This window comes from Plasmodium malariae, assembly GCF_900090045.1.
Source record: "Plasmodium malariae genome assembly, chromosome: 11".
Classification (NCBI taxonomy): domain Eukaryota; phylum Apicomplexa; class Aconoidasida; order Haemosporida; family Plasmodiidae; genus Plasmodium; species Plasmodium malariae.
Window position 1 is genome coordinate 1821346 of NC_041785.1, and position 25485 is coordinate 1846830.

At 28.6% G+C, this 25485-nt stretch overlaps 7 protein-coding genes across 7 annotated transcripts; 2 read left to right on the top strand and 5 right to left on the bottom strand.

Moving 5' to 3' along the window:
• Window positions 1-78: 78 nt before the first annotated feature.
• On the top strand, window positions 79-2163 carry PmUG01_11046600 (conserved Plasmodium protein, unknown function; the record flags this gene model as incomplete). The annotated part of the gene is made up of 1 exon (XM_029006130.1): window positions 79-2163. The coding sequence occupies one exon, from the start codon at window positions 79-81 to the stop codon at window positions 2161-2163; it is 2085 nt and encodes a 694-aa protein (XP_028862651.1).
• Window positions 2164-3217: 1054 nt separating this feature from the next.
• On the bottom strand, window positions 3218-7495 carry TLP (TRAP-like protein, putative; the record flags this gene model as incomplete). Its single annotated transcript, XM_029006131.1, has 1 exon — window positions 3218-7495. The coding sequence occupies one exon, from the start codon at window positions 7493-7495 to the stop codon at window positions 3218-3220; it is 4278 nt and encodes a 1425-aa protein (XP_028862652.1).
• Window positions 7496-11094: 3599 nt separating this feature from the next.
• Window positions 11095-15201, bottom strand: PmUG01_11046800 (conserved Plasmodium protein, unknown function; the record flags this gene model as incomplete). The annotated part of the gene is made up of 1 exon (XM_029006134.1): window positions 11095-15201. The coding sequence occupies one exon, from the start codon at window positions 15199-15201 to the stop codon at window positions 11095-11097; it is 4107 nt and encodes a 1368-aa protein (XP_028862653.1).
• A 1307-nt stretch (window positions 15202-16508) lies between these two features.
• Window positions 16509-17414, top strand: PmUG01_11046900 (conserved Plasmodium protein, unknown function; the record flags this gene model as incomplete). The annotated part of the gene is made up of 1 exon (XM_029006135.1): window positions 16509-17414. The coding sequence occupies one exon, from the start codon at window positions 16509-16511 to the stop codon at window positions 17412-17414; it is 906 nt and encodes a 301-aa protein (XP_028862654.1).
• Window positions 17415-17566: 152 nt separating this feature from the next.
• Window positions 17567-20392, bottom strand: PmUG01_11047000 (kinetochore protein NDC80, putative; the record flags this gene model as incomplete). The annotated part of the gene is made up of 5 exons (XM_029006136.1): window positions 17567-17633; window positions 17860-17912; window positions 18258-18380; window positions 18597-18626; window positions 18890-20392. The coding sequence occupies 5 exons, from the start codon at window positions 20390-20392 to the stop codon at window positions 17567-17569; spliced, it is 1776 nt and encodes a 591-aa protein (XP_028862655.1).
• Window positions 20393-22472: 2080 nt separating this feature from the next.
• Window positions 22473-23141, bottom strand: PmUG01_11047100 (conserved Plasmodium protein, unknown function; the record flags this gene model as incomplete). Its single annotated transcript, XM_029006137.1, has 2 exons — window positions 22473-22715; window positions 22944-23141. The coding sequence occupies 2 exons, from the start codon at window positions 23139-23141 to the stop codon at window positions 22473-22475; spliced, it is 441 nt and encodes a 146-aa protein (XP_028862656.1).
• A 716-nt stretch (window positions 23142-23857) lies between these two features.
• On the bottom strand, window positions 23858-25277 carry PmUG01_11047200 (pyridoxal kinase, putative; the record flags this gene model as incomplete). Its single annotated transcript, XM_029006138.1, has 3 exons — window positions 23858-23931; window positions 24030-24075; window positions 24336-25277. 3 exons carry the CDS (start codon window positions 25275-25277, stop codon window positions 23858-23860), a joined length of 1062 nt encoding a protein of 353 aa, XP_028862657.1.
• Window positions 25278-25485: the final 208 nt, after the last annotated feature.

The window sequence follows — 25485 nt, forward strand, 5'->3', positions numbered from 1 at the left end:
CTGACTGTTCATGTTTTTTTCTGTTTTTTTTTTTTTTTTTTTTAAACATTTATTCAATGGGTATACATAGCGACAATTATGCTTGATGAAAATTTGTCATGTTTGTTAGACGAGAGCGATGATGAATGTGTTAAGAAAAATAAACTCAAAAATAAAAAGAAAGAATTAGATCCCATCAGGAAAGACATAAGAAGTGAAAGCCATACAAATTTATCAAATTCTGTATTGAACTTTAACATTCGTAATATAAAGAATTTGGATAATTTTTTTAAAAGCACAAACAGTGAGAATGCTAATGTGAAGAATAGTAATAACAATCAGGATGCAGTAAATTATCGTAATTATGCAACTTATCTCCATTCAAATGATAACCCATCATTTAGTGAAGATGAAAATAACCAGGAAAGGCGTACCAGTGCGATTAAGTATGTACAGGACAGACATCCACATACTATAGACTATGAACTAGTGAGACATCCGCATACCATACGTTATGAACAAGACAGGCACCCACACACCATAAGTTATGAACAGGAGAGGTATCCGCACACCACAAATTATGAACAGGACAGGAAAAAAAGTGTTACAAATTATGAACAGGACAGGAAAAAAAGTGTTACAAATTATGAACAGGACAGGAAAAAAAGTGTTACAAATTATGAACAACCCAGGAAAAAAAGTGCTACAAATTATGAACAACCCAGGAAAAAAAGTATCACAAACCGTGGTCCAAGCGATAAAAATCATGAACAGTTAAGGAAAAACTCAAGCATTAACAAACTAGGGGTTAATAATGAAAATGCAGGAAATGGTGAAATTAGTGAAGGAGTGAGCTATTCTTATAACCATACTCTGTTAAATAAAAATGAGGCAAAACAGAACATTAGAGCAAAAGAGAAAATTATTTTGCATCCTCCTCCTGTAAAAGATTTAAGTAGTTCGATTAAAGAAAAAATTACAAATAGCTGCAAATTTAAGAAAAATCATAATGAAAAAATACAAAATGAAGGAAAGAAAAGAAAAAATTTTATCTGTAAGGAATATCTACTCAAAGAGAAGAGTAAAGAAGATATGATGGTTGTTACTACATGTAATGAGGGGAAAAAATTTTCAGAGACAAATTTTTACAAAGAGTATTTCATAACAAATCGAATAAATAATGATGAAACATTGCAAGAAAAACAAATATATAATAATAGCATAATTACGGACAAATTTAACAATTCAAATAATTGTAATATATATAATGATATGGAAAATGATGCACCCATAATAGCGCATGATATGAAGAAAGATAAGTGTATATCAAATATAAAAAATAATGAAAATTTAAATGTACAGGTAGATCATAATATAAATGAAATATCTAATAGGAGTGCTAATTATAATAACCCTAGTACTGATAATGAACTTTTAATTAAAGAAAAATGTAAAGGTACGAATATACCTTTATTAAAAGGTGATACAACTGAATCAACTATGTTAAGACGATATCCTTTAAAATTAGCATCAATAAGAGGAAATTCCATAGGCACAAACACTTCTTTAAATATTAATTTACCTTCATCTAGCACTTGTATGGAATCAACAGAATTGGAACTCAAAATTAGAAAAAATAAAAGTCAGAAAAGGAAAGAATTAATTTACTATTTCTCTTTTATTAAATATAATTCTTGGGTAAAAGCTTTACAAATATTAGACTTGCCCCTTGACCCATTTCACCTGAGTATAAATGCACATAAGTATATAGCGGCTAACCACTTTAATAACAAATGCACAGCAAATAACCCCTCTAACCATAAGTCATTTCTTTATAAATATAATATACACAACATTTTAAACAATAAACAGTTTTCTAATTATAGAATTGAGCGAATGATAATTATTGTTAAAAGCATAAGATGTCGAAGTCATGGGTTCTTCATCGTAGCTATGGATCCCTCAGGTCATATGCCTGCTTCTGTACATAAAGAAGTTGAAAAGGAATATAAAAAGTACATTGATGTTGGTTCTACTCTAATACTAAAAGATGTAACTGTATTTGAAACGATAGATAATTTTCCTTATTTAATAATAACATTAAGAAGTCTTGTTAGAGTTATAAAGGCAGAAGAAACTGATTATGCTACCATGGAAAGAATATATAACCGTATGTATCAGTGATACCCTATTCATTTCATTTAGGAAAATATCACAAGTGTTCTATAAAAGGGATTAAAAAAAAATAAAAGGGGAAAACTGCTTCCAAGGTCAGTCATTTCTGTGTATTAATTGTATATTTGTGCCTGTTCTGGCTAGCGCATTGGCAGTGCACTGCTTAGTCCATCTGCACTTCATTTGCATATTTCACGCCATTCATGTATTTCACGCCATTCATGTATTTCACGCCATTCATGTATTTCACGCCATTCATGTATTTCACACCATTCATATATTTCACTCCATTCGCGTCTTTTCCCTTTTTTTCCTTTTATTTTGCATGAATATGACACGTTTATAGTCCTTCTTATAGCTCACAGAAAATCAGTAAACAAAAAATTATTTTTCACTTTGATGCTTTCTTTAAAAATGAAAAATATTTGTTTTCTTATGACCAGGTGTTGAAATGGAAGATAGAATGTTTTATAAGTAGATAATTAGCATGGTGAATTAGTATGTAAAAAAAAAAAAAAAAAGGCGAGAATTATACGCATACATAAATATATGCGTGCACACACAAAAATATACGTGCATGCGCGGAACGTGCTCCGTGCTCCTTTTTTGTTCCTCCATGAAATTTATTATTTACAGGTTCTATGTTTCCTATTAAATATATGCGCTCATAGGTATATATACATATCGCTGAAATTTCTCCCCTCGCTCTATCCTTTTACATTTTCCCCTCCTTTATTTACTCTTTTAAAAAGCATACTTTAAAAAAATTGTAACGCTGCAGTGGTTTAGTGGTATTTGTGAGTTCCTTTTTATATGTAGTGCAATAGAACACATGGGGAAAGGGACATTTGTTATTTAAACGATAAACATTATAGTTTATATATGGTTTATAAGATGTGAATAAAGCGAGCAATGTGTTAAGAAAGATTGAATCAATTTTAAACTGCGTCGTATTAACGATTTGTTTTGCACTCCATACAGATCTATACTACGCTCCTTATATATTGCCTTATTTTTTTCTTTTCATTTTTTCGCGTCATCTTTTGTTTGTTTTCTCTTCCACTTACTTCCACGACATATTATTCATTGTGTCAATGATCTGATCCTTAGTTTCTTGATGTTTTGGAGTGGATGTTATAATAACAAAATCGTTAATATCTGTAGTACCTGTTATGGTGCTATTTTTATTATTTTTTTTACTTACATAATACATTGAAGCAGTTGCAAGTAAAATAGCAGCTAAGATGAGTGAAGCAGCTGATTGATACACATAAGTGTATGTATTTTCATTGTCATCTTTACTCTCTCTATTATCTTTTTTACCCATATAACTATTCTTAAGGTCTTCCATTTCAAACTGCCACTGGAGATTCATACTATTCCATAACTCTGAATCTTCTGTATTATTTATGATATTACTTTCATCCTTATCATTTTGTCTATTCATTTTTGCAATTGTATTTTTCCTAGATAGCGTCGTATCTTTTTTCTCGTCCAAAAGTTGTGTCTCTTCGTTCGCTGTGTCTGCTGAACTTGCTACGTTTGCTACTTCCCCTAGTTGATTTTTTCTTTTTTCATATTCTTCATTTTCATCAGACGACACAGGGGCATTCTCTCGAGTAGGTGATGCTTGATCATTGTCAAAGGAAAAGTTTATAAAGCCATTTTCCAAATTCCGTTTGCGTCTGAACATGTTGATTATATCATATTTAGAGATATTTTTTTTTTTCTTGCAATTTTTTCCCTTTCTGCTGAATGGCTCTGTGCACGTTGAGTCATTGGGAGAGCCGTTACCATCAAAGCTCGTACTAGTACCATCATCACTTGTGCTCTTACTTGCAGCATTATTGTTTCCCCCCTGCTGCTCACTGCTAATATCTTTATTCTTGTCCATCTTTGTGTCTGCATTGGCTTTGTCCTTAGGTACATTAGACGAATGATTACCCTGCAAATTTTCGACGTTTTCTAAATTTATGTGTTCACTTCCAGCTGTACTATCTGTAGCAGTATTTTCCTCTTGCTGGTTTGAGTGTGCATCAATTCCTTTTCCAGTATGTAATACATGCCCTTCGACATCCTTACCTTCCTTTTTTATGATATTCGTTGAAAAGTTATTACTACTAGTATCAGCTACGGTGCACTCCTTTCCCCTCTCAATGGGGTCGTCTAACCCCTCTTCAAAATTTATAGATCTTTTCCTTCTACGTACATACGTCTTTGTGTCTGTTAAATTATCATCAACTTGACTTGGCATGCCATCCTTTGTCGTTTCGTCTGAAATGTTTTTATTTTTATTTTTATTTTTTTTTTTTATTTTCTTTTTTTTATTCTTTTTATTTTTTGTTCCTTCTTCTCTAATTTTATCATATAGATCGTGCATATTGGTTCCAAGGATGTTTATATCTGTTTCTGTTTTTTGCTTAAATTTGTTTTCATAGTTATCACCTTTGTTTTGTATGTTTCCTTCTTGTATACTGTCTATATTGAAAACTGCATCTGGATTTATATAGTACCAACTATGGGATACACTCCCCTGCGGATGCGAGTTGTAACTTCCATCTACTGAAGGGAAAATACTAAACTGATTTGATGAATTATCATCATCGCTATCATCAAAACGATCTAGATTTGTATCTACACTCATACCTGCCTGGTCAGAATTTTTTCTTGCATTTTTAAATATATCCTCTAAAAGAGAATGAAACTGGGTCATTATTTCTTTTTCCTTTCCATCTCTTTCTTCATCTGTTCCGTCCAATTTTTTTATATTTTCTATAAAGTTTTTCATCTTGTCTCTATCATCTGACTGCACATGTTTAATACGATATTTTTTTTTTTTCCTGAACAAGATTTTAAATAATTTATTTATTAAATTTTTATTTTTACTTTTATTTTTTGGTAATGGGGCTAAGTTATATGCAGATTTGTACTTCCTCAGAGGGATGCTGTCTCGATAACTTGTTGAAGCTCCCTCATCACCATCATCATCATCATAGTCATAATAATTATTATTGCCGCTAGTGTTATTACTACTGTTACTTCTATTATTATAATCATTATTGTTATTGTTCTTATTGTAGTTGTTTATTTTGTCTATATCGTTTATTGACTTAAACATGTCTCTACTTTTTTTGAATTGTATACTGTCATCATTGTCCTCATTAAGAGAATAAGAGCTTAATGCACTTTTCATCATGTATGATTTTATTTTTTCTAAATTTCCTATCTTATCAGTTTGGCTCTTTTGTCTGGATTCCTTTTCATTTTCTTCAGCTTCAATGGTCGGACCATCCCGCTCTCCTACTTCGTCACTGGCATCGGTAGTAGCAGCAGCATCGGTAATAGCAGCAGCATCGGTAGAAGCAGCAGCATCTGTAGTAGCAGCAGCATCGGTAGAAGCAGCAGCATCTGTAGTAGCAGCAGCATCTGTAGTAGCAGCAGCATCGGTAGAAGCAACAGCATCGGTAGAAGCAGCAGCATCTGTAGTAGCAGCAGCATCTGTAGTAGCAGCAGCATCGGTAGAAGCAGCAGCATCGGTAGAAGCAGCAGCATCTCTAGAAACAGCAGCATCGGTAGAAGCAGCAGCATCTCTAGAAGCAGCAGCATCGGTAGAAGTAGCAGCATCTCTAGAAGCAGCAGCATCGGTAGAAGCAGCAGCATCTGTAGTAGCAGCAATATTGGTATTGCCAGTAGCATCACTAGCCTGGGGGGGATCCTTTTCTGCTTCCATTTTCCTTCTCGACGGAGAAGTATTGTCGCTAAGTTTCTGGCAAATTACTTTTTGTAAATCCATAATTGTGTTCTTTATAGTGAATAAGTTTCCTTGGGAATAAAAAAAATAATTTTTCTGACCATCTTGTGAGGGGAAGCCCCCATCACCACCGCTGCTATAACTACTGGAAGCGCATGACGCATCCGCACTTTGCCCCTGCGCGGTGCTGAGCGAAACGTAGTAAATCTGCGCATCGTAGCGGTTCTTGATTTTTTCAACTGTTTGTCGGACTTGTTCTGTGGTGCTGCCATCCATTTCTGCAGTGCTGATAACAAGGAGGACTTTCTTGGCATTTGGCCTTAATACATTTGTGTTTAATACCTTATCATGAACAAAGTTAAGTGCTTTATTAATATTTTTTGAATAGCCACCTAAATTATATCTGCAATATTCTAAGAATGTGAGTAGTTCATCTCTATTTCTAGACATACTACTAGAGAAGTCAACCCAGTTATATACATCATTAGAAAACGTAGTTAAAGAAATATTTACAAGGTTCTCATTAATATTGAAATGTGCTATTAATTTTCTAATTGGCTGAACAATATATTTTAACCAGAAGCTTTGTAATATTTTAGAAGAATCGTCTACTAAAATGGACAGATCAAATTCAGTGTCACATACATCTAGTGAATGATCACAACTAGTATTGAAACACTCTTGTATAATTAAACTTCTTTGTTCTAAACAAGATTTACCTGTTCTTTTATATAATCCCTTTTGTGGGTTAATTATATTATTTGGTGTTTCTCTCTTAGTATAATGATATCCCATGTTACATGTGACAGAACATTTAGACCATTCTGTCCATTCACTACATACAGCATTTTTAGGTAAATCATCATAAAATTTTTCAAATGTATGTTTTAATACTTTATTACTATAATATGAATTTTTTAACACACATCTTAGTAACTCATTTGTATTAGGACCAATATTATGTATATAATGACAACTGGATATAAAATTTACTTTAGTTATTATATTCAGTGTAATATTTTTTCTATCCAATAAATAATGAACTATATTAAAATCTGTCTTATCTTGTGAAATATTATCTCCATCTGAATTTATAAACATTATCACCATATTTGTGGACTCTTCATCTGAATTATAAAAATGTTTTAACCCCACATAATTTAGTGCCTTCAGATGTTGGGAGCCCCTGTCCGACTGCATTATGCTAGTGCTCAACACTTCCCTTCTGAAATTTTCAAAGCTCGATTTGCTACCACTGATTTTACTAATGTCTTCTCCGACACTACTGAGCATTCCATTATTGCTTACACTTATCATCGTTTCCACACTGATGTTGTCATATACAATGTACGTTAGTTTAACATTCCTTTCACTCTTGACTAACAACTCTTTTCCTAAGTTCACAATGTTTTTTAGAGCCGCTACATGGTTGCTATCTTTTATATCTTTAACTACTACATCAAATAATAATACCAGATCGAGATCTCCCTTTTTCGTTACCTTCTCGATTAAACTTTTACCCCCAACAACAGAACAAAAAAAAAAAAAAAAAAAAAAAGAACAAAAAAATGCGGGGGCAGAGAGTCTCATTCTTCCTCGTTCTATATGATGACGGCTGTGCACACGAAAAACGAACAAAAATCCTCAGAAAAAAGAAGAAGAAGAAATAATGAGAAATGATAAACAGCAAATAATACTAAATACGTAATAATATGCAACAATACGTAACAATACGCAACAATACGCAACAATGAACAAAAGTTTTTGAAAAATTAAAAAATTTGAAAAAAACACAAAAAAAAAAATATTTATAACAAAAAATTATGAATTATTAGGAAAAGAAATAACAATAGAACCAAATAAAAAAAAATAGAATAAAGAATAATGAAATAAACTAAAAAAGGACAAGCTGGTAAAATGTGCTATCATGAATGAAAAATATGAGGAACAAATAATGTTCGGTTCATTGGTTAACTATTTAAAAAAATTACAAAGACAGAAAGAAAAGACGGAAAAAGAAGGAGAAAAGAGAAAAGAGAAGGAAAGAAATAAAAAAAATATATTCTCTATGCTTTTTACTTTTTGCTTTTCCCCTTTCATTATCACCAATTTCTTAGTGTTTTAAAAAATAATTGCTCTTTGATATTAAAAACTTTGGCTACCCGTGTATGTTTTTTTTCCCGCACAACTACTCAGAGGTTTCCTTAAAATTATAGGCACAAAGAAATGTATACAAGCATTCATATATACGTATATATATGAATATAAACAGATGTATGAACATTTGAACACGGACAAATATATATATTTATATATACTTAAAACAAATATGCATTTGTGTTTACACACGTGTGTCAATTACTTCAAAACAAGCAGGAGCATAAAAAAGAAAAAAGACAAAAAGATCAACATATATGAAAAAGGTAAATAAACATTATTGTAACAACTCTCATTATTTTTTTTATTCTTTTTTTTAAATCAATGTTTTATATTATCATATGTTCACATTAGAGCCAATGAAAAACACACATCAGGTGCTTGTTTAAAAAATGGCTTGCACTTTGCTCTATCCAAACTCATATAAATTTATACTTTTTTCAAAAGGAAAAGGACAATTGTCTGAAATGTTCAAATAGTGTGTAAATATATATATATATATATATGTGCATATGTTTAGGAACATATTTACACCTTTTTATTGACAAGGAAAAAATAAAGGTGAACGGGAGTAAAATGTTGCAACAAAAATGCGCAAAAAATTAGGAGAGAAAAAGAAAAAAATTGCAAAAATAATGCGCAAATAGCTACAGACTTAATGCGGAAAAGACTGCAAATAATTTGGGTAGCTATTGCATAAAGACAAAACAACAGGAAAAGCTCAAATTAAATGTTCGGTTAAGAAAGCATTCTCAGGGAACAAAAAAATTAAATCAATTATTAACACGCCTGTTTTTTAAAATGTGTAAAATGAAAAAATAAAATAAAACGAAACAGAACAAAATGAAATAGTTTACTGTAGGTACTTAATACATGTTTATTTTCTAATTATTATGTATGACATTATTGAAAACATCATGCAATATTTTCTCTAAAGAGCAGAAAAAAAAGCTTGAAAAAGTGTTCAAAATATTTAATTTTTGATTTTTCATTTTTTTTTTTAATGTTTTATATATTATATTTAAGCATGCTTCTTTTGTTTAACTCGTTGTTCTATACTCCGTACAACAACATTTTTTTTTTTTTTTTTTTTATTTTCTCTCTTTTGAATGAGACCATTACATTTAAAACTCTATAGTAATTCACTTCAATAAAAATGCATGAATATTTTAGTGTCTTTCCGCCTTTCTATATATACATGTAATCAAATAAATGCAAAAAGAAAAAATAAAATAACATGCAACAAAACACAATACAAAAACCAAAAAAAAATAAAAAATATAAATAAATAAAAAAAAAAAGCAAAAAATAAAAAATAATAAAAAAGAAATATTAATAATAATAATAATAAAATAGGTAAATGAATTTTTTCTTTGTTATATTTAAGTGCCTAAATTGTCTTCGGGGTGTCATACTTCAATATTACTATACTAAGTGCTCATTTTGTCAAAATTTCTCTTTCCGATTTTTCTTATTCAAGTTGAAAATTATGTGCATTATAGACACTTTTGCATGTCCACAGTCATACATACTTACGTCTATGACTACACACCTACACACGCTAACACAATTTTGCACACTTGCGCGGAGAGGTACTTATTTATGTGTGTATTTGTGTAAGTACGTATGTGTTTATGTATGCATGTATATATGTACGTAAGTGTTTATGTGTTTATATATTATGTATATTTATATATTATGCATGTTCTTCTCGTCATTCACAGCCCATGCTTATTACAACTGTAAAATAAATCTTCCAAAAGGTTAAAAAACAATATTTATGCTTAACCAAAATTTATTGTGTAATATAAGGTGACAATTGAGTGGATTGTATAAAAAAAAAAAAAAAAAAAAAAAAGGTAGAATAAAATAACGTTTTACAGGAAACAAAATAGAGTGGACAAGAAATAGAAATGAACAACATAACAACAGAATAATAACTACTACTATTTCTTTTGATACTGATATTTAGGCACCCACATGGGAGTATCCTTCCGTATGTTCATAAATTAAAATCTTTTTTTCATTTAGCTAGCTAAGGAATAAAAAAAAAAAAAAAAGAAGAAATGAAAAATGAAAAAAAGGAAAAAGGGAAAATTATTATACTTAAAGAAAAATTAAGAATAATAAGTGAAAAAAAAATAATAACAGATTACAAGAAACCTAGCCCTTTTCTACGTTTTTCAATCTGTTATACAAAATTGTGAAAGCACGTGTAAATAATTTTTAAAGTAAGTGCGAGTCGCATAATTAACACAGGTGCCACAATTCACCTATTTCTCACACATTACTTAAAAAATCTAAATGTTGCCTGACTTGTTCATGTAATTCGAACTGCCCTTCTAAAACATATAATTTTTGTAATAAGAAAAAAGAAAGTTTTCAAAAAATTTTTGTAAAAAAATATCACCAAATATAGCTCGAAAAAAATGTTATGAACTTTGAATATGAAAATAGCAATAATTATAACGATAAAATTGATGATAATAATAATAATAATAATAACTATTACTTTAAAAAAAATTCTGAACAGGACAGAAAAATATTTACAGCAACATTTAAAATATCTCTGCTACTTTTAAAAAGGGTTACCAGAATGTGGACTAAAAAATATAAACAAATTATAATTCAAAATTTGGGTAGTCATAAACATACAACTGCACAGGAATCATATTTAAAATTTTCGCAAAAGTCAACTTGTACCAGTGACAACAGTATAAGTCATACTGGCACATCACAAAGCGACAATTTGTATTTTCGCTATAGGTGTTCAAATTAAATAGGAAAAAAGTTAAAAAATAAAATAAAATAAAAAGACCAGTAGCAACAGCAACAGCAACATCAACAACAAGCAGAGCGATATAATATATATGCTCGCGGAAATGCCAAATACTAGTTGAACGCGTTCAATAATTTTTCATGATTGGTAAAAAATTTACATACTCAGAGTAATAAATTATAAACATTAAAACATACATATATAAACAAATATAAATGCAGACAGGCGCAAAAACATCTGCTCTGTAAATGATCTACTTCAAAGTAACTATGAATGCATCTTTAATATTTTTATTTGCACAAATATAAAAGCTTTTATAATGGGTATAAAAAAAGTGAAGAATTTTTTTTTTTTTTTTTATACATTTTCCATAAAATATGACAAATTCAGAAATGTTGAAAAAATTATCGTGATTTAATATTATTTCTTCCTGACCAAGGAATTTTAAAAATTTGTCCTTGTATAAAAATGCAAGACTGAAGAAGTATTCTAAATTCATTAAACTAATGAAAATCTTTCGATAATCAATAAAAAAGATAAGATGTGTTTTAGTCTTATACTTGACAAATTCGTCTATTCTTTTTATAATTTCATAATAATTTAAATTAAAAATAATCAGCTGACCTTTGTGCATAATATATATATCAACTGGTGCAGCTAAATAATTTCTTAAAATTTCTATTCCCGTTTTGCACTGAACAAGATGATTATTTAAAAAAGAATTAATAAAAAGATAATTTTTACATGCTATATTTTGATTTAATAAAAGAGTTTTTTGAAATTTATCCATATCATCCATTAGCAAACATGTCTTCAAAAATGTTAAAAAATTAATGTTCGAAATTTTATGCCTCTTTAAATAGCCTTTCCATGTAAGGTAAAAGTATAAATATACGTACTGAACATGCAGATGTACTCCTTCATTCTTACTCGTCCTAGTTACTTCACAATTCAGTGTTGTATTATTTTTATATAAATAATTCATTAACCCGTTGAAAAGTAATGTATACTCCTTTTCACTTACCAGGGTATATATTTTTTCCAAGAAAAAGCATTTAAAAATTTTACCGTCTTTTAATTTTTTAATATTTTGCCTATCAAAAAAATTGTCCTCTTCTATTTTTTGTAGTTCCTCTTTCATCTCCTCATTTTCACCGCCCTCTTTAATTGATTTCGTATATATTTTACACTTTTCAGTTTTGAGCTTTTCAATTTTGCATTTCTCACTTTTGTACTTTTTTATGAAGTAATTAAATATATATAAAGGGTTACGGTAAAAAAAAAAAAATTTTTTAAAACTTTTCATATAATTTGCTCCTTCTGAAAAATGATAGGAATTATCCATACGCAAAGTAGAATCAAAATAAATGAAAAGAATTTTTTTGCACAAATTATATTTTTCTTTGATTATTTTATTCCATGTATTTTTCTTTTGCTTTTTTTTTTTTTTCGACATGATGTTATAAAATGACTTCTTAAAATGCGCATATTTCATAATGTGCCAAAACAGATGAATAATTTCATTATGCAGATTATAATTATTTAAAGAATAGAAAATAAAAAATATCTGTTTTAAGTTCAGCGCTAAAATGGGTGTCTTAAATATTCTTTGAAATATGTCTGTATTTGTTTTATCCTTATTCATTAATTTTTTCATTAAAATTTTGATCTTTTCCTTATTGTTACATTTAATTATACTCTTATAAATACTATAAATAGTGTTATATTCAAGCAACACCTTTTCAAATTGAAAGATAAATTTATTGTTTTCTTCAATTGGGCATTTCAATTTTTTAAATCTGTCTACTATCATTTTGTGTATTCCTCGTTTTACACTCTTCATAAATTTATTATTTTCGTATAGAAGGTGCAGAGCAAGTGTATTAAAATTATATGTATCAAATGTGGATAGGAGCATAAAAAAAAAGCATATATTAATTTTGCACATGGATAGTATACTTTTCACATTGAACATCAACTCAATAATCATTTCGTTGCTCTGCCTTAGTGATTTAGATACTATGTCAGTTATGTAATTCTCCATGAACATATGTAACTCTTCAAAGGTGTTATTGTACATAAGAATTGTTTCATTTACTGTTTTGTATGTGCTGCTTCTTAAAATTTCTTTATACCCTTTAATGATGATGGAAAAAATTTTTTTTCTTTTTTCTGTACACAGCAGAAATGAGTGAAGCGTTTCTTCTTCTTTTTTGTCTTCTTTTTTTTTCCGTAAAAGTGATCTCAAAAGAAAATTTTTAGTATTATCAAAACTCCCTGCGGCATATTTTAAAACCCCAGAATTCTTGTTTCCCTCAATAGTGAATGAACTATTTTTTTTCCTTTTCGGGAGGAGTTCATTTTCGTGTGCTGTTATATTCTTAAGCTCTTCAATTTTATTCACTTTCTTCTTCCTCTTTGTTATATTTTCATAACTGTTATTCATTATCCCGTTCTGAAGAGGGTCATTCGAACAATGGCTAGCGATATGGCTAGTAACATGGTTTGCCATATTATTTGCCATATTATTTGCCGTATTATTTGCCGTATTATTTGCCATATTATTTGCGAAATAATACGCAGATTGTTTGTTCACAAAATCAACAGTGTCAATGTTCAAGTGAAGCAGGAAAACGTACTGTAACATTAGCAAGAGAGAGAACGATTTGAAAATGCCGCCTTCCCCGGAAATACTATTAAGCTGAGCAATATTTTGTTCTATATACGATATTATCTTACTGTTCAAATGTTTGCAGTGGGAAGTATTATAATTATTCGTATTCGTGAAAATGTCTTCATTGAATATATTAATATGATTTATAAAAGGGTTGTTTTGATCTTCTATTAAATTAGTATGTTCATAATTTATCACATGAAACTTTTTTTTTTCATAAAAAATCTTCATTGAAAAGGATAGTGTTATAAAAAAATAGTACCAATAATGGTCATATAAAATATTTATATTTTCTGAATAGTACAGGCAAAATTGCTTCATAAATAACTCTAAAAAATAGTAATTTCTTCTTTTTAAAAAGCATTTTAACATATAGACATAAGTCAAAAAATTGATATCTGAGTATGTGCAACGTTTGTTCTTAAAATATACCTGATCTTTCATATAACTATTAAAAAAATTAAATTTATTAACAGGCAATAATTTTATTTTATACTTGTCTGTATTATTAGTGTGTAATAATGAGGTACCACTGAGTAAATTGTTATATGTAAAATTAGGGTTTATTAAATAATCACTTAAAATATTTTTTTTATTTAATTTATTAATAAAATTTATGATAAATATATTATTTATACTAAGCATTTTGTATACATAATTTTTGAAAAAAAGCAATAACAGTCTATATTCCTCATTACGGTAAAAATAATTTAAAATTATTAACCGATCATAAAAATCATAAAACGTGATATTTCTCTTAACCTTTTTGTACATATTGTAAATATTATTTTCCTTATTTATACTCACAAAGATGATGTTCATTTTTTTTCGCATTTTTAAATGAATATCTATAATTTTGTTGTACGGGGGGGTTGACCTTTCATCTGTTTGTGTCTCCATTTGTTCGACTTTTCCTTTAAAAAATTGTTTCGAATTTTTCTCCCCCTCCTGCTCCTTCTGCTCTCTCCTCATTTTCTTAACATACTTCTTTAATATCCTTGCATGATTCAGGATAAATTTATAATTGTCTTTTTCAAGTTCCTTTAGTAGCTCTTCATGTTGATCCTTACTACAATCCTTTTTCCTACTTTGGTTTCCTGTAAGTAGATATCTAAAACTTAAATGATATAAAATATTTTCTTTTATAAGCAAATCGTTCAAACTGAAGGACTCTAACATACCCTTTAAGTATGCCTTAGATACATTTGGTAAATAATAAAGACATAATAAATTATTTAGTAGACTCCTGTTTCTACATAAAAAAAGCTCTTTTTTTAGTTTAAAATTTAATTTGTTATTGCTGTTGTTAAGAAGGAATAATGACGTATTTTTTTTATTTTTTGTTAATTTTTCTTTGTTCAGTTTTTGCCCAATTTTTAAACCAATTATTGGGGATTCCAACGTACTTACAAAACCATCTTGATAAGAGTTATAGCTGCATTTATCACCATAAATTATTGCATCATTCTCATTATAACCATCGCTAATACTACTACAGTTACAACTGCTATAGTTATGATCGTTTCCCCTTGTTTTAAATCCCTTCTTATGCTTACTTAGAGCATAATTTATGAACAGTTTTTTTTTTCCAATAAATGGAAAATTTTTTTTTTTTATGAACAAGCAATAATTTATTATTAAATTATATATTATGGTAAGTACTCCATAAAAGGGCAAAAAACGCATGTCCACAAAAGGTGCCAAAGCCCATTCATCTTATAAATATGCATATATATATATATATACTTGCATACATACATATATATATGAATGTATTTTAGCTAAATTACCTTTTTTACCCGCTGTAATATATATGATTTTTGTTTTCACCATGTATATATATATATATACATACATACATACATACATACAGTTATCTTCTCATTGTATCGAATTTGTCCTTTTCACTGCTTTAACTACGAAGTGTTGTTTCGGTTAGCCCCTTTATACTATTTTATTTTACTTCTGTAATGTCATAATTAGAAGTTATATTGTACAAACGGGATTAATATGAATACCCATATACATATATATATATATATATACATACGCATATGCTCGATTTGCTTAATCTTTTACCGTTCGATGAACGCTTTATTTAATTGTTCAATGCCTTATTCTCTTTCCTCATTTTGTCGCTTGTTTGTTTTATAGTTGACTGTCCTCCCTTTTTATTTTTTTAAATTTATACGTATGTAGCATACATTTTTACAATTTTTAAGCTTCAAAATGAAGTAAATCTATGTACATATATATGAGCAATAACCCATGTGCATAGAAATACATGTACACGGAAATATAAATATACATACAAATTTGTAATTATAAATGTTTATAAAAAAAAAAAAAAAAAAAAAAGGTAAAATTTTGCATAATATTGTATAATGGTAATATTTACGTTTTACTAGCCTTCGGCGTTTTATTTTTTTAAAATCATCATGTTGAGCTAACGAAGTTGAAGCATTTTGTTTTACCTTCACCAAATTAATGTAAAATTTAAGCAATTTCCAAAAAGTATAACAAAAAAAAAAAAAAATAAATAAATATATAAATAACGTAGCATAACATAGTATAACGTAATACAGTACATTATGGCGTAACCTATATATGTTTCACTTTAAATTTTCCCTTTACGCTTATTATGAAAGAGGAAGAAATATTTGTACGTAATTTTCTTTCTTCACAGTTGTTTAACAGCACAGTAGCTTCTTAGCAAATATTTATATTTCATCATATTACAACATCTCTTCTTATGATGCATATCTGTATGTTGCGTATGTAACCTTATGTGAACATTTTTTACGAAAAGATTTTTGTTTTCCCAAAATTAGTGCAATTTATAAAAAATAAAAAATGATATCAGATGAGGAGAAATAAGAGCCTATACACATATGCTGAGTACATGTAAATATATGTATATATGCATGTATGCTCATACGCGCGCAAGTTATACTCTAAAGAGATTGCAAGCTTCCCCTTTTTCTTAAGAAACAATGGAGAATGCTTTTGCCGGTTCATGCGTGCAGAGTCTTTTCGAGCCCAAGGTGGACTTTGCTGTTTGTATTAATAAATCAATCAATCTGTTTGTAAAAGACACAAATAGTTTAAAAGATGTGGATGAAAGGAAGAACGAATCGACTAGCAGTGACAACATGATAGAAACAGATAAGAGCACTAAGAACGATAAGAATGATAAGAACGATAAGAGTGATAAGAATTATAAGAACGATAAGAATGATAAGAGCCATAAGAACGATAAGAATGATAAGAGCCATAAGAACGATAAGAATGATAAGGGCCATAAGAACGATAAGAATGATAAGGACCATAAGAACGATAAGAATGATAAGGACCATAAGAACGATAAGAACGATAAGGACCATAAGAACGATAAGAATGACGAAAAGGAAGTAAGCATACTTAGTGATGATACTTCTCTAATTGATTTAAAAAAACAAAATTTAATGGATGAAAATTTGTCCCTCTTGAATGGATATCTTTACTTCAACAGAATTGAACATAATATAAATTTATTGCTTACAGAATTATCATCAGTAAAGAAAGATTTTCTTTTTTTGAGTAAACAAACGAGAGTTAATGTAAAAAAAGTACGGAAAATTAAGAAGAAAAATAAAATTTACAGAATAATACTTGAAGAAATAAAAAAAGATAGAAAGAGAAAAGAAATTTATGAGATGTTAAGTTTAGAAATTCAAAAATTAGAAGATGTAAAAAAACTTCAAAAAAAACAAGATACAGAAAAGCAAGAAATTAATAATTACCAAAATAAAATACAAAACATAGAAAATATTATTAAAAAGAACAATGAGAATATGAATAAGACCATTCATCAGATCGATGAAGTCTTATCTGCAAATTTGCACCTCGATATGCAGTAGCTTCCGCAGAGAGATGATATGATATGATTTATTTTTCCATATTTCTTCCATTTTTTTGCATCTTATTTGTAGTTTTTTTTTTTTTTTTTTTTTCGAGCTATGCAACCGGTGCTTTGTTTCATACCATTTGCCTCCACTAACAAGCGTTCATATCACTCTGTTACGATTTTATGAAGATCTTTGTACAACTCTAACTCTCTTTTTTTTTCGTCCAACACGCTACAGCATAATAAATATAAAAATTATATATGTATATATATACATGTATATATACATAATTTGTACATATATATGTATGTAAAAAATTAAAAAATATGCCAAAAATGTAAAGCAAAATTTTAAAAATCCGGAAAAAAAATATGAACTGTGCAGGCAGGTGTGACATAATTCGCAAATGTATGTGTACATTTTTTGTGCACATATTTGAGCGGTTTTCTTTAATTACATGGATATATATGACTTGCTGTAGCTCTTCAACTCTATCAAAAGGGCGCAAGCCTGATTGAAAAGGAAATAAAATAGAATAAAAATGTAAAAAAAGTAAGATAAAATAAAATAAAAGAATAAAAAAAAAAATAAAAAAATAAAAAAAAATTGAAGAAAGACCAACAATGATATAGAGTGTGCGAAACGTGCCTTTGTGCAGGGGCGCACAACATGTAGTACATGTGTACTTCATATCATACGTACAGTTTAAAAAAATTTGCTTTACTACGTTATATTTTCTTATTTCTAATATTTTTTTGTTTTTAATTTTTATTCATCTTTCTTTTCTTTTTTCTTTTTTTTTTTTTTTTTTTTTTTTTTTTTTTTTTTTTTTTTTTTTTCGACCACTTTTCTTACCTTTTGAAGCGCGGATAACTTCTCCTTAAACATTTTTTCATTTTCCATTTTGACTTGGTTAAATTCGTTTTCCTTTTCCTCTTTTGATTCGAGCACTTCTTTGAGTACTTGATTAACCTTATTCTAAAATGAAACGTTAAGAAGTAGAGGTAATTATGTTTTGTTAAAATTAATTTGGCATATTGCAGACTACGCACGCAGGTATATGTTTATGCATAACGATGTGCGCATATATATGTATGCATCATGCTTGCACTTTTTGGTAATTTCAAATTATTCTAATGTCAACAAACGGGTGTAATGAGCTCCACGGAAAGTTTTGCTCACTACGTTGCTTACATTCTTTTCCTTTGCATCTCCTAGCATTTTCTAAAAAAAAAAATCCAAAAGGAAATAATTGCGATAGTAAGGTAATCATAAAAATGGTTCACATATATATATATATATATACATAAAAGGATAGGCAGCTGAACAGGTCAGCTCAATCGACAAGAATTAGGCCTCCAAAATGGGTATATATACGACAGTGTACGTGCACGTGTACATATATGTATATATATACATTTACACATATGCATACGCATGTAAACACATCTCTGCACTGTTCTTTTTCTTCTACTACTCCTCTTTACCTCATTTTGCGAAACAATTTGGTTCAACTTTTTCTCGGACATGATCACAAACTTTGCAATTTCATCTTCTAATTTTTTAACCGCGTCCTCCTTCTGTGTAATGTTTGATTTAAGCTCGTTTATTTGGTCTTGCATTGTTGTAATGTACTTCTCATATTCGTCAATTAAGTTTAGGGTATTCTTTAATTCGTGTTCATCTTGCTCGATATAGGTTTTTATGTCTGCCTTTTTGTCCTTCCAATTTATGTTTAACATATTATCAACTGTGAATGCGTCTATATTTATATTAATGTTGTTTATTTTGGTCCACTGAGAGATAGATATACTTTTGTACATATTAACATTTTGCATAATTTCATTTAATTTTTCGTTAACATTTTTTGCTAATTTTTTTAAGTCATTATTTTTGTTATTTAATTTTTCACTTAAGTTGGGATGTTCATTATTTAAATTTTTGATTTCATTTTTTATGTGTTCGATTTTTTCTTTATTTTTATCAATATTTTCATTCATTTGTAAAAACTGTGCTTTGTTTAATGTTTGTTTTTGTAATATTTCTTTTACTTTATTAATTTCGTCTAAAATTTTTTCTGTTTTGTTTTTTTCCTCTTCATTATTCTTTTTACACATTTCAATATCTTTTTCTAATTTTTTTGTTTCATCTAAACTATTTGTATATAATAATTTTATTTTTTTATTTTCTTCACATAACACTTTATTTCTTTTAATTAATTCATCATTTTCTTTTATGTGAATTTTTACTTCTTCAATCTTTTTTTTCTTTTCAATAATATCATCATTTTTGGTATTTATATCATTTTCAAGCCTACTGATCTCTTTATCAAGTTTTGCATTTAACATATCATTTGCATTCCTCTCTTCTTTATTTATGTGTGTTTTGTAACTATATAAAATAAAGTCATCCATCTTTATATCATTGTCTTCACTTAAGTCATCTGAAAAATTCAAATCTTTTTCTTCATTTATATCATTAAAACATTCCGCTTCGAAAATTAGTAGTTGACATAACCAAGCCAATGCAGTTAAATGTGTATTATATTGAAGACCCGTCGTAGGAGCAACTAATGTAGACTTTGATATGGTATATGGGTATCCTATGTCTTTATAAAAACTTAACACGACTTCCCCATAATTATCTTTATTCACTTCAATCATCGGGTCGACATGTTTAAATATAAAATTCCATATATTTATCAAATCTGTCATACTAGGGTTTTTAAATAAATTTGGAGATATACTACCACTATAATTTTTCCATCCCAAGTACCGAATTAATGTTTTCACATTTTCTTTTTTGTCTGTTTTATCTACTTTTTTTACATAAACGGAAGCATTCGATTTGTAAAAAGACAAGGCGTTCAAGGAGGTCCTTGACTTTGATTTCTTATCCCCCGAAATGTAAATGCTACTGTTCAAATTAGCATTGTTGTTAAACACAGACAGCGTTGAACTGAATTTATTGTACACGGATTGATTGTTCATTTTGCGGGCGAGGGTGGCATGGGACAGAAAACCGCTTGACCAGAATGCAGGCTGAAAATTAAAACAGTTTTATTAAATATCACTAATTTGATGAAGTACGATTAAAATGATGAAGTACGATTAAATTGATGAAGTACGATTAAATTGATGAAGTACGATTAAATTGATGAAGTACAATTAAATTGATGAAGTACGATTAAATTGATGAAGTACGATTAAATTGATGAAGTACGATTAAATTGATGAAGTACGATTAAATTGATGAAGTACGATTAAATTGATGAAGTACGATTAAAATGATGAAGTACAATTAAATTTGATTAAATTGTTATAATTTGGTTTAATTTGATTAAATGTACTGCACTTTGATGCAATTCGCTTTTATGCTCTTCCTATTTTTCCAATAAAATAGGCAAGAGGCTAATAGGCAATAACGCAATCACTAAAAATACATTAAACAGTAAGAGAAGCACTCATAAAGTTCAAATCTTAAAGCTTAAAATAAATACGCATATATGGGTAATACACAGAAGGAGGTATGCTTTTCCATTATGCAAAATGGTATAATCGTTATATTATTCGTTATTTTATCATATATATATATATATATATTTTTTTTTTTTTAAATTATGATAGAGAAGTGATAATGTTTATTTAGCTAATTAAAAAAAAAAAAATAAAAAAAATAAATAAATAATGAACTGTTCAGAATAAAATAATTAATTTTTATTATATTTATTATTTTTTTTTATTTTCTCACACTAAGTAAATGCGCAAAATTTGCTGAACATATTTCGCAAAATTATTACCTGTTCATGCGAAAGTTTAAAAACAGATGAATGTTCGAACGTTCGTATGTACGTATATGCGTATGGACGTATGTATATGTCTCTATACATGTACTCAATTTAAGCAGCCATTTAAAAAAGTCAAATTAATTTTTCCAAACAACATAAATTCATCCTAATCATTTTTAAATTTTATAGGATCACACAATTACACAAAATCTGTTATGAAGCAAACTGTCAAACGTATATTATAGCGATAGAAAGGCATAAACGTAGGGGATACGCCTTCAAATTAATCGCAAGCAATATAGGATGCATATACACATATGTATATGGAAATACATACGAACATACACCAACCCACACACACAGACCTACACACACACACAGACCTACACACACACACAGACCTGCACACACATCGTATATTTTTCTCAACATGTACCCCCATTATAATCACGTCTAATCCTATTAACCTCTGCTTTTGTTAATCGCTAATTTTTTCAACTTGAACTTGAAATTCAACTTTTTTTTTTTTTTTTTTTTAATGTACATTACTAACCAATATTCGAATACAAGAGACGAATTACTTCTTTTTCCAAGTATCTTTAATAAAAAAAAAAAAAAAAAAAAAAAAAAAAGCGTTTAAAAGAAGTTTCAATCATGTGTTTTAAACTGTTTTTACGCGAATTCAAAAGATGCGTTTGTCATAACTTTCTTAATTGTTGAACTTTATAACAAAAAAAAAAAAAAAAAAAAAACTCCCAAAATGGTAAATAATAAAAATAACTAGGGGAACAGAAAAAAGAAAAATGAAAGTCATGGATTAATAATCGTTTGATATCTCTATGCATATTTCACAAGGTTGCTACCACTATTTCAACCACTACCATCGCTGCTATAAAAAAAAAAAAAATTTTAAACAAAATAATAACGCAAGTAATTCATTCAATTGGTTTAATGTACGTGTCAATTTGTCCATATTTGACTTTCAATAAAATCAATGTTTTATTTTTATTCATTTTGGTTTTCTTCATTTCTCTTATTCATTATACATTTTGAATTCTCAAGTATAATACTTTTTACACCCTGGGACAACAGAATAAAATAAATATTACCATTTTTTCGTGGGGCGTATGTAATTATGCATTCCCGCGAATGTATATAACATGTACATACATGCATGCATATATATATATATATATATATATATATATATATATATATATATACATATATATATATACATCATGCATAAGTTATTTATTTATAACCCCAACACCCTCAAACAGCTACAATTGTGTTCCTATTTTCTTTTGCCTCAACTTTTGTATTTCTTCCAACTCCTGCTCTACTTCCTTTTTTGATTCGAAATTTACTAAGCATTTGGGATCATTCTGTCCTTTTTTCTTAAGCTGTTCATACTTTTTCACTTTATTTATTTGTGTTTTTACTAAGGAATTTTTCTTATCTTGCTTGTTTCTTCTATCCACTCCTTCGTTCTTGGCATTGTACAATTTATCATGATAACTTACCTGAAGGATATAAGAATATATCATGAGAAGACAATACACTTACGCATAATGGGTGCAAAGGAAACAAGGGGGAAAGATATGGTGCCAGAATATTGCGAAGATGAAACAGAATTGTTACAATTATGCATATACTTCTTTATTTGTTCGTGTGTTTCCTTTTTTTCTTTATACGCATACATGTTTGTCGCTGTGGTATTCCATTTATTTTTATTTTTATTTTTGTTTTACCTTTTTTCGCCCTATTTGATTTTTTTTATTCTCCTTTATATTTTGAAGGTAAGAATTAACCATGCCATTCAATTTATCAATGCTACTTTCATTTTTGTCATTACCTTTATTTTCATTAAATAATTTATCTTTGTTTAATTCAATGATTTCTTCTTTTTTTCCAAATAATGTGCTTTCAGTCAACCAGCCATAGGACATTTTTTTTTTTTTTTTTTTGCGGGCGGGAGGGGAAATTTACATTAAAAAAGGGGTATAATTACGTAAATGACATGTACGGTTACATACATATGCGTGCATACGCCTGTACATATTAGTATACATAAATATACATGCAAACATTTAGCATTAATGAATTAATGTATGTACGTATGTATGTACGTATGTATACATGTATTTATGTATGTACAAAAATATATGCATAAACATATACATAACATCTTCACTTGGAAGATACATATACTATTTTTTTAAATTTTCATTTTTTTCTTATCGCCGTTTTGCTAATTCTATTTGCCTTAACAAGTAAGAAATTAAATCCATATAATTTAAAAAAAAAAAAAAAAAATATACATATATATATACATATATATATATATATGCATATATACCTATAAAATGTACACGCGCAATATGCGTATAAACAGGAAAAACATTTTGCAAAGAGAACAAAATGCATATATATTATTATATACACAGAAAATTGTTTGAAAAATTAAAAAAAATGAAAAGTTTTATATAAACTCACAACGATTATAAATATACATATTAAAAGATTTAACCATATGTGAATAATATAAAAGTTGAAAATAAAGTGCAATTTTAAGCGTCTTCATTTTGTTTTTTCTCATTAATAAACACGTTAATTTAAATATATACTATCAGATGAATCATAAAAAAAATGGGACAAACGGAAGTTATAATAAAAAAACAGGCTCCTCCTTATGCATAGTACCGCATAACCCGTCACTTGCAATTATATCTTGATTTTCTGAAAAAAAGGCGGAAAAATGGAAAATGAAACAAAGGCTACGTACAAAATGAAGAGAAAAACAAAATTATATCAAAAATGCCCTTTTTAATAGCTACCTATTATGTGCAACTCCAACGAATTTAAGCTGTTCTTTATAACACACTGAAAACAATAAATAGAAAAAAAAAAAAAAATACTTGTGCAATGTTTTTTTTGCGAAGGAGGATATATATTAAAAAGGAGGGCATCTATTGGACAAGTGCACGGGCACACAAATAAATATGCTTATACCTCCGTTGTATGTATGAATGCAAGAATGTATGCATGTATGCATGTAAGAATGTATGAATGTAAGAATGTATGAATGTAAGAATGTATGCATGTATGCATGTATATATACTCATATCCCCTTTTTTTCGTACATGCAGAATATTTAAAACTTTGGAAATAATGTGAAGAATATTTCCTCCACCCCTAATAATGAATGATAGTAACAGTGAAGAGAACAAATCACCTGAACCGCTCACGCAATAGTCATATCTGTATATTTTATACTTAAAATAGGTTAATTCTTTTTTCTTACTTAAAAAACCGACGTACAAATATAAATGATCCATATCAAAATTATACTGAACAGAAGTTACTATGACAAGTTTAACTCCACTATTTAGTAACAGTGTTAAGCCTTTTATTGTATCATTTTCATTATTTATTTTTGTATCACATAGTAATTCTAACTCATTCTGATTTGGCGTAATTATATCTGCAAATGAGGCATACTTTTTATAAACATCAACAACGTCCTTGTGGACATATAGCTTTCCATAATCTGCCATTACGGGATCACATAACCAAAAAAAATTAACTTCTATTATATCTTCAATTAAGTATTCGTCTTCTTTTGTTTGGCATTTTTCATCTTTCTCTTTCGTTGCTGCTGTCGTTGTTGCTGTCGTTGTTGCTGTCGTTGTTGCTGCCATTTTTGCTACTGTTTCCGCAGTTGATGCTCCTGTCACCCCTGCACTGTTCAGGTTGATATATTTTTTTTCCTTTTCCTTTTTCAAAGCTATAATATTTTTGAGTACCACCTCAACGCACTCTTTCGTATTAATGTATCCTGTTAAGAAATATATGTTGTTACAATCTAAACTTGACACATTATCTTTGATAAATTCGGATAAAATTTTGTTTAATTCCTCGTGTTTTGTTTCATCACCTATGTGTTTGTACTTTGAATAGTAATGAACGGTGTTCAGAATTTTTGGTATATGTCCTCTTCGTCTTAACACAAAAGAAGCAATATTGTTTCCACAAAATCCATCAAATACTTGAGACTGTATAGAAACGATATTTTCTTTGCTCATCTTTGTACGGACAAAGAAGGAGCAAACACTATGTGCAAAGTATATAATGTGTATGTTTCTGGACTAGCAAAGGAATGGAATGGAAATAAAGCAAAAAATGGGAAAAAAAAAAAAATTGTTAAAAGGCTAAAAATTGCAAAAAAGCAAAAAAAGCTTAGAAAGCATAAAAACCGAAAAATTGTAAAAAAGCAAAAAAAACAAAAAAAAG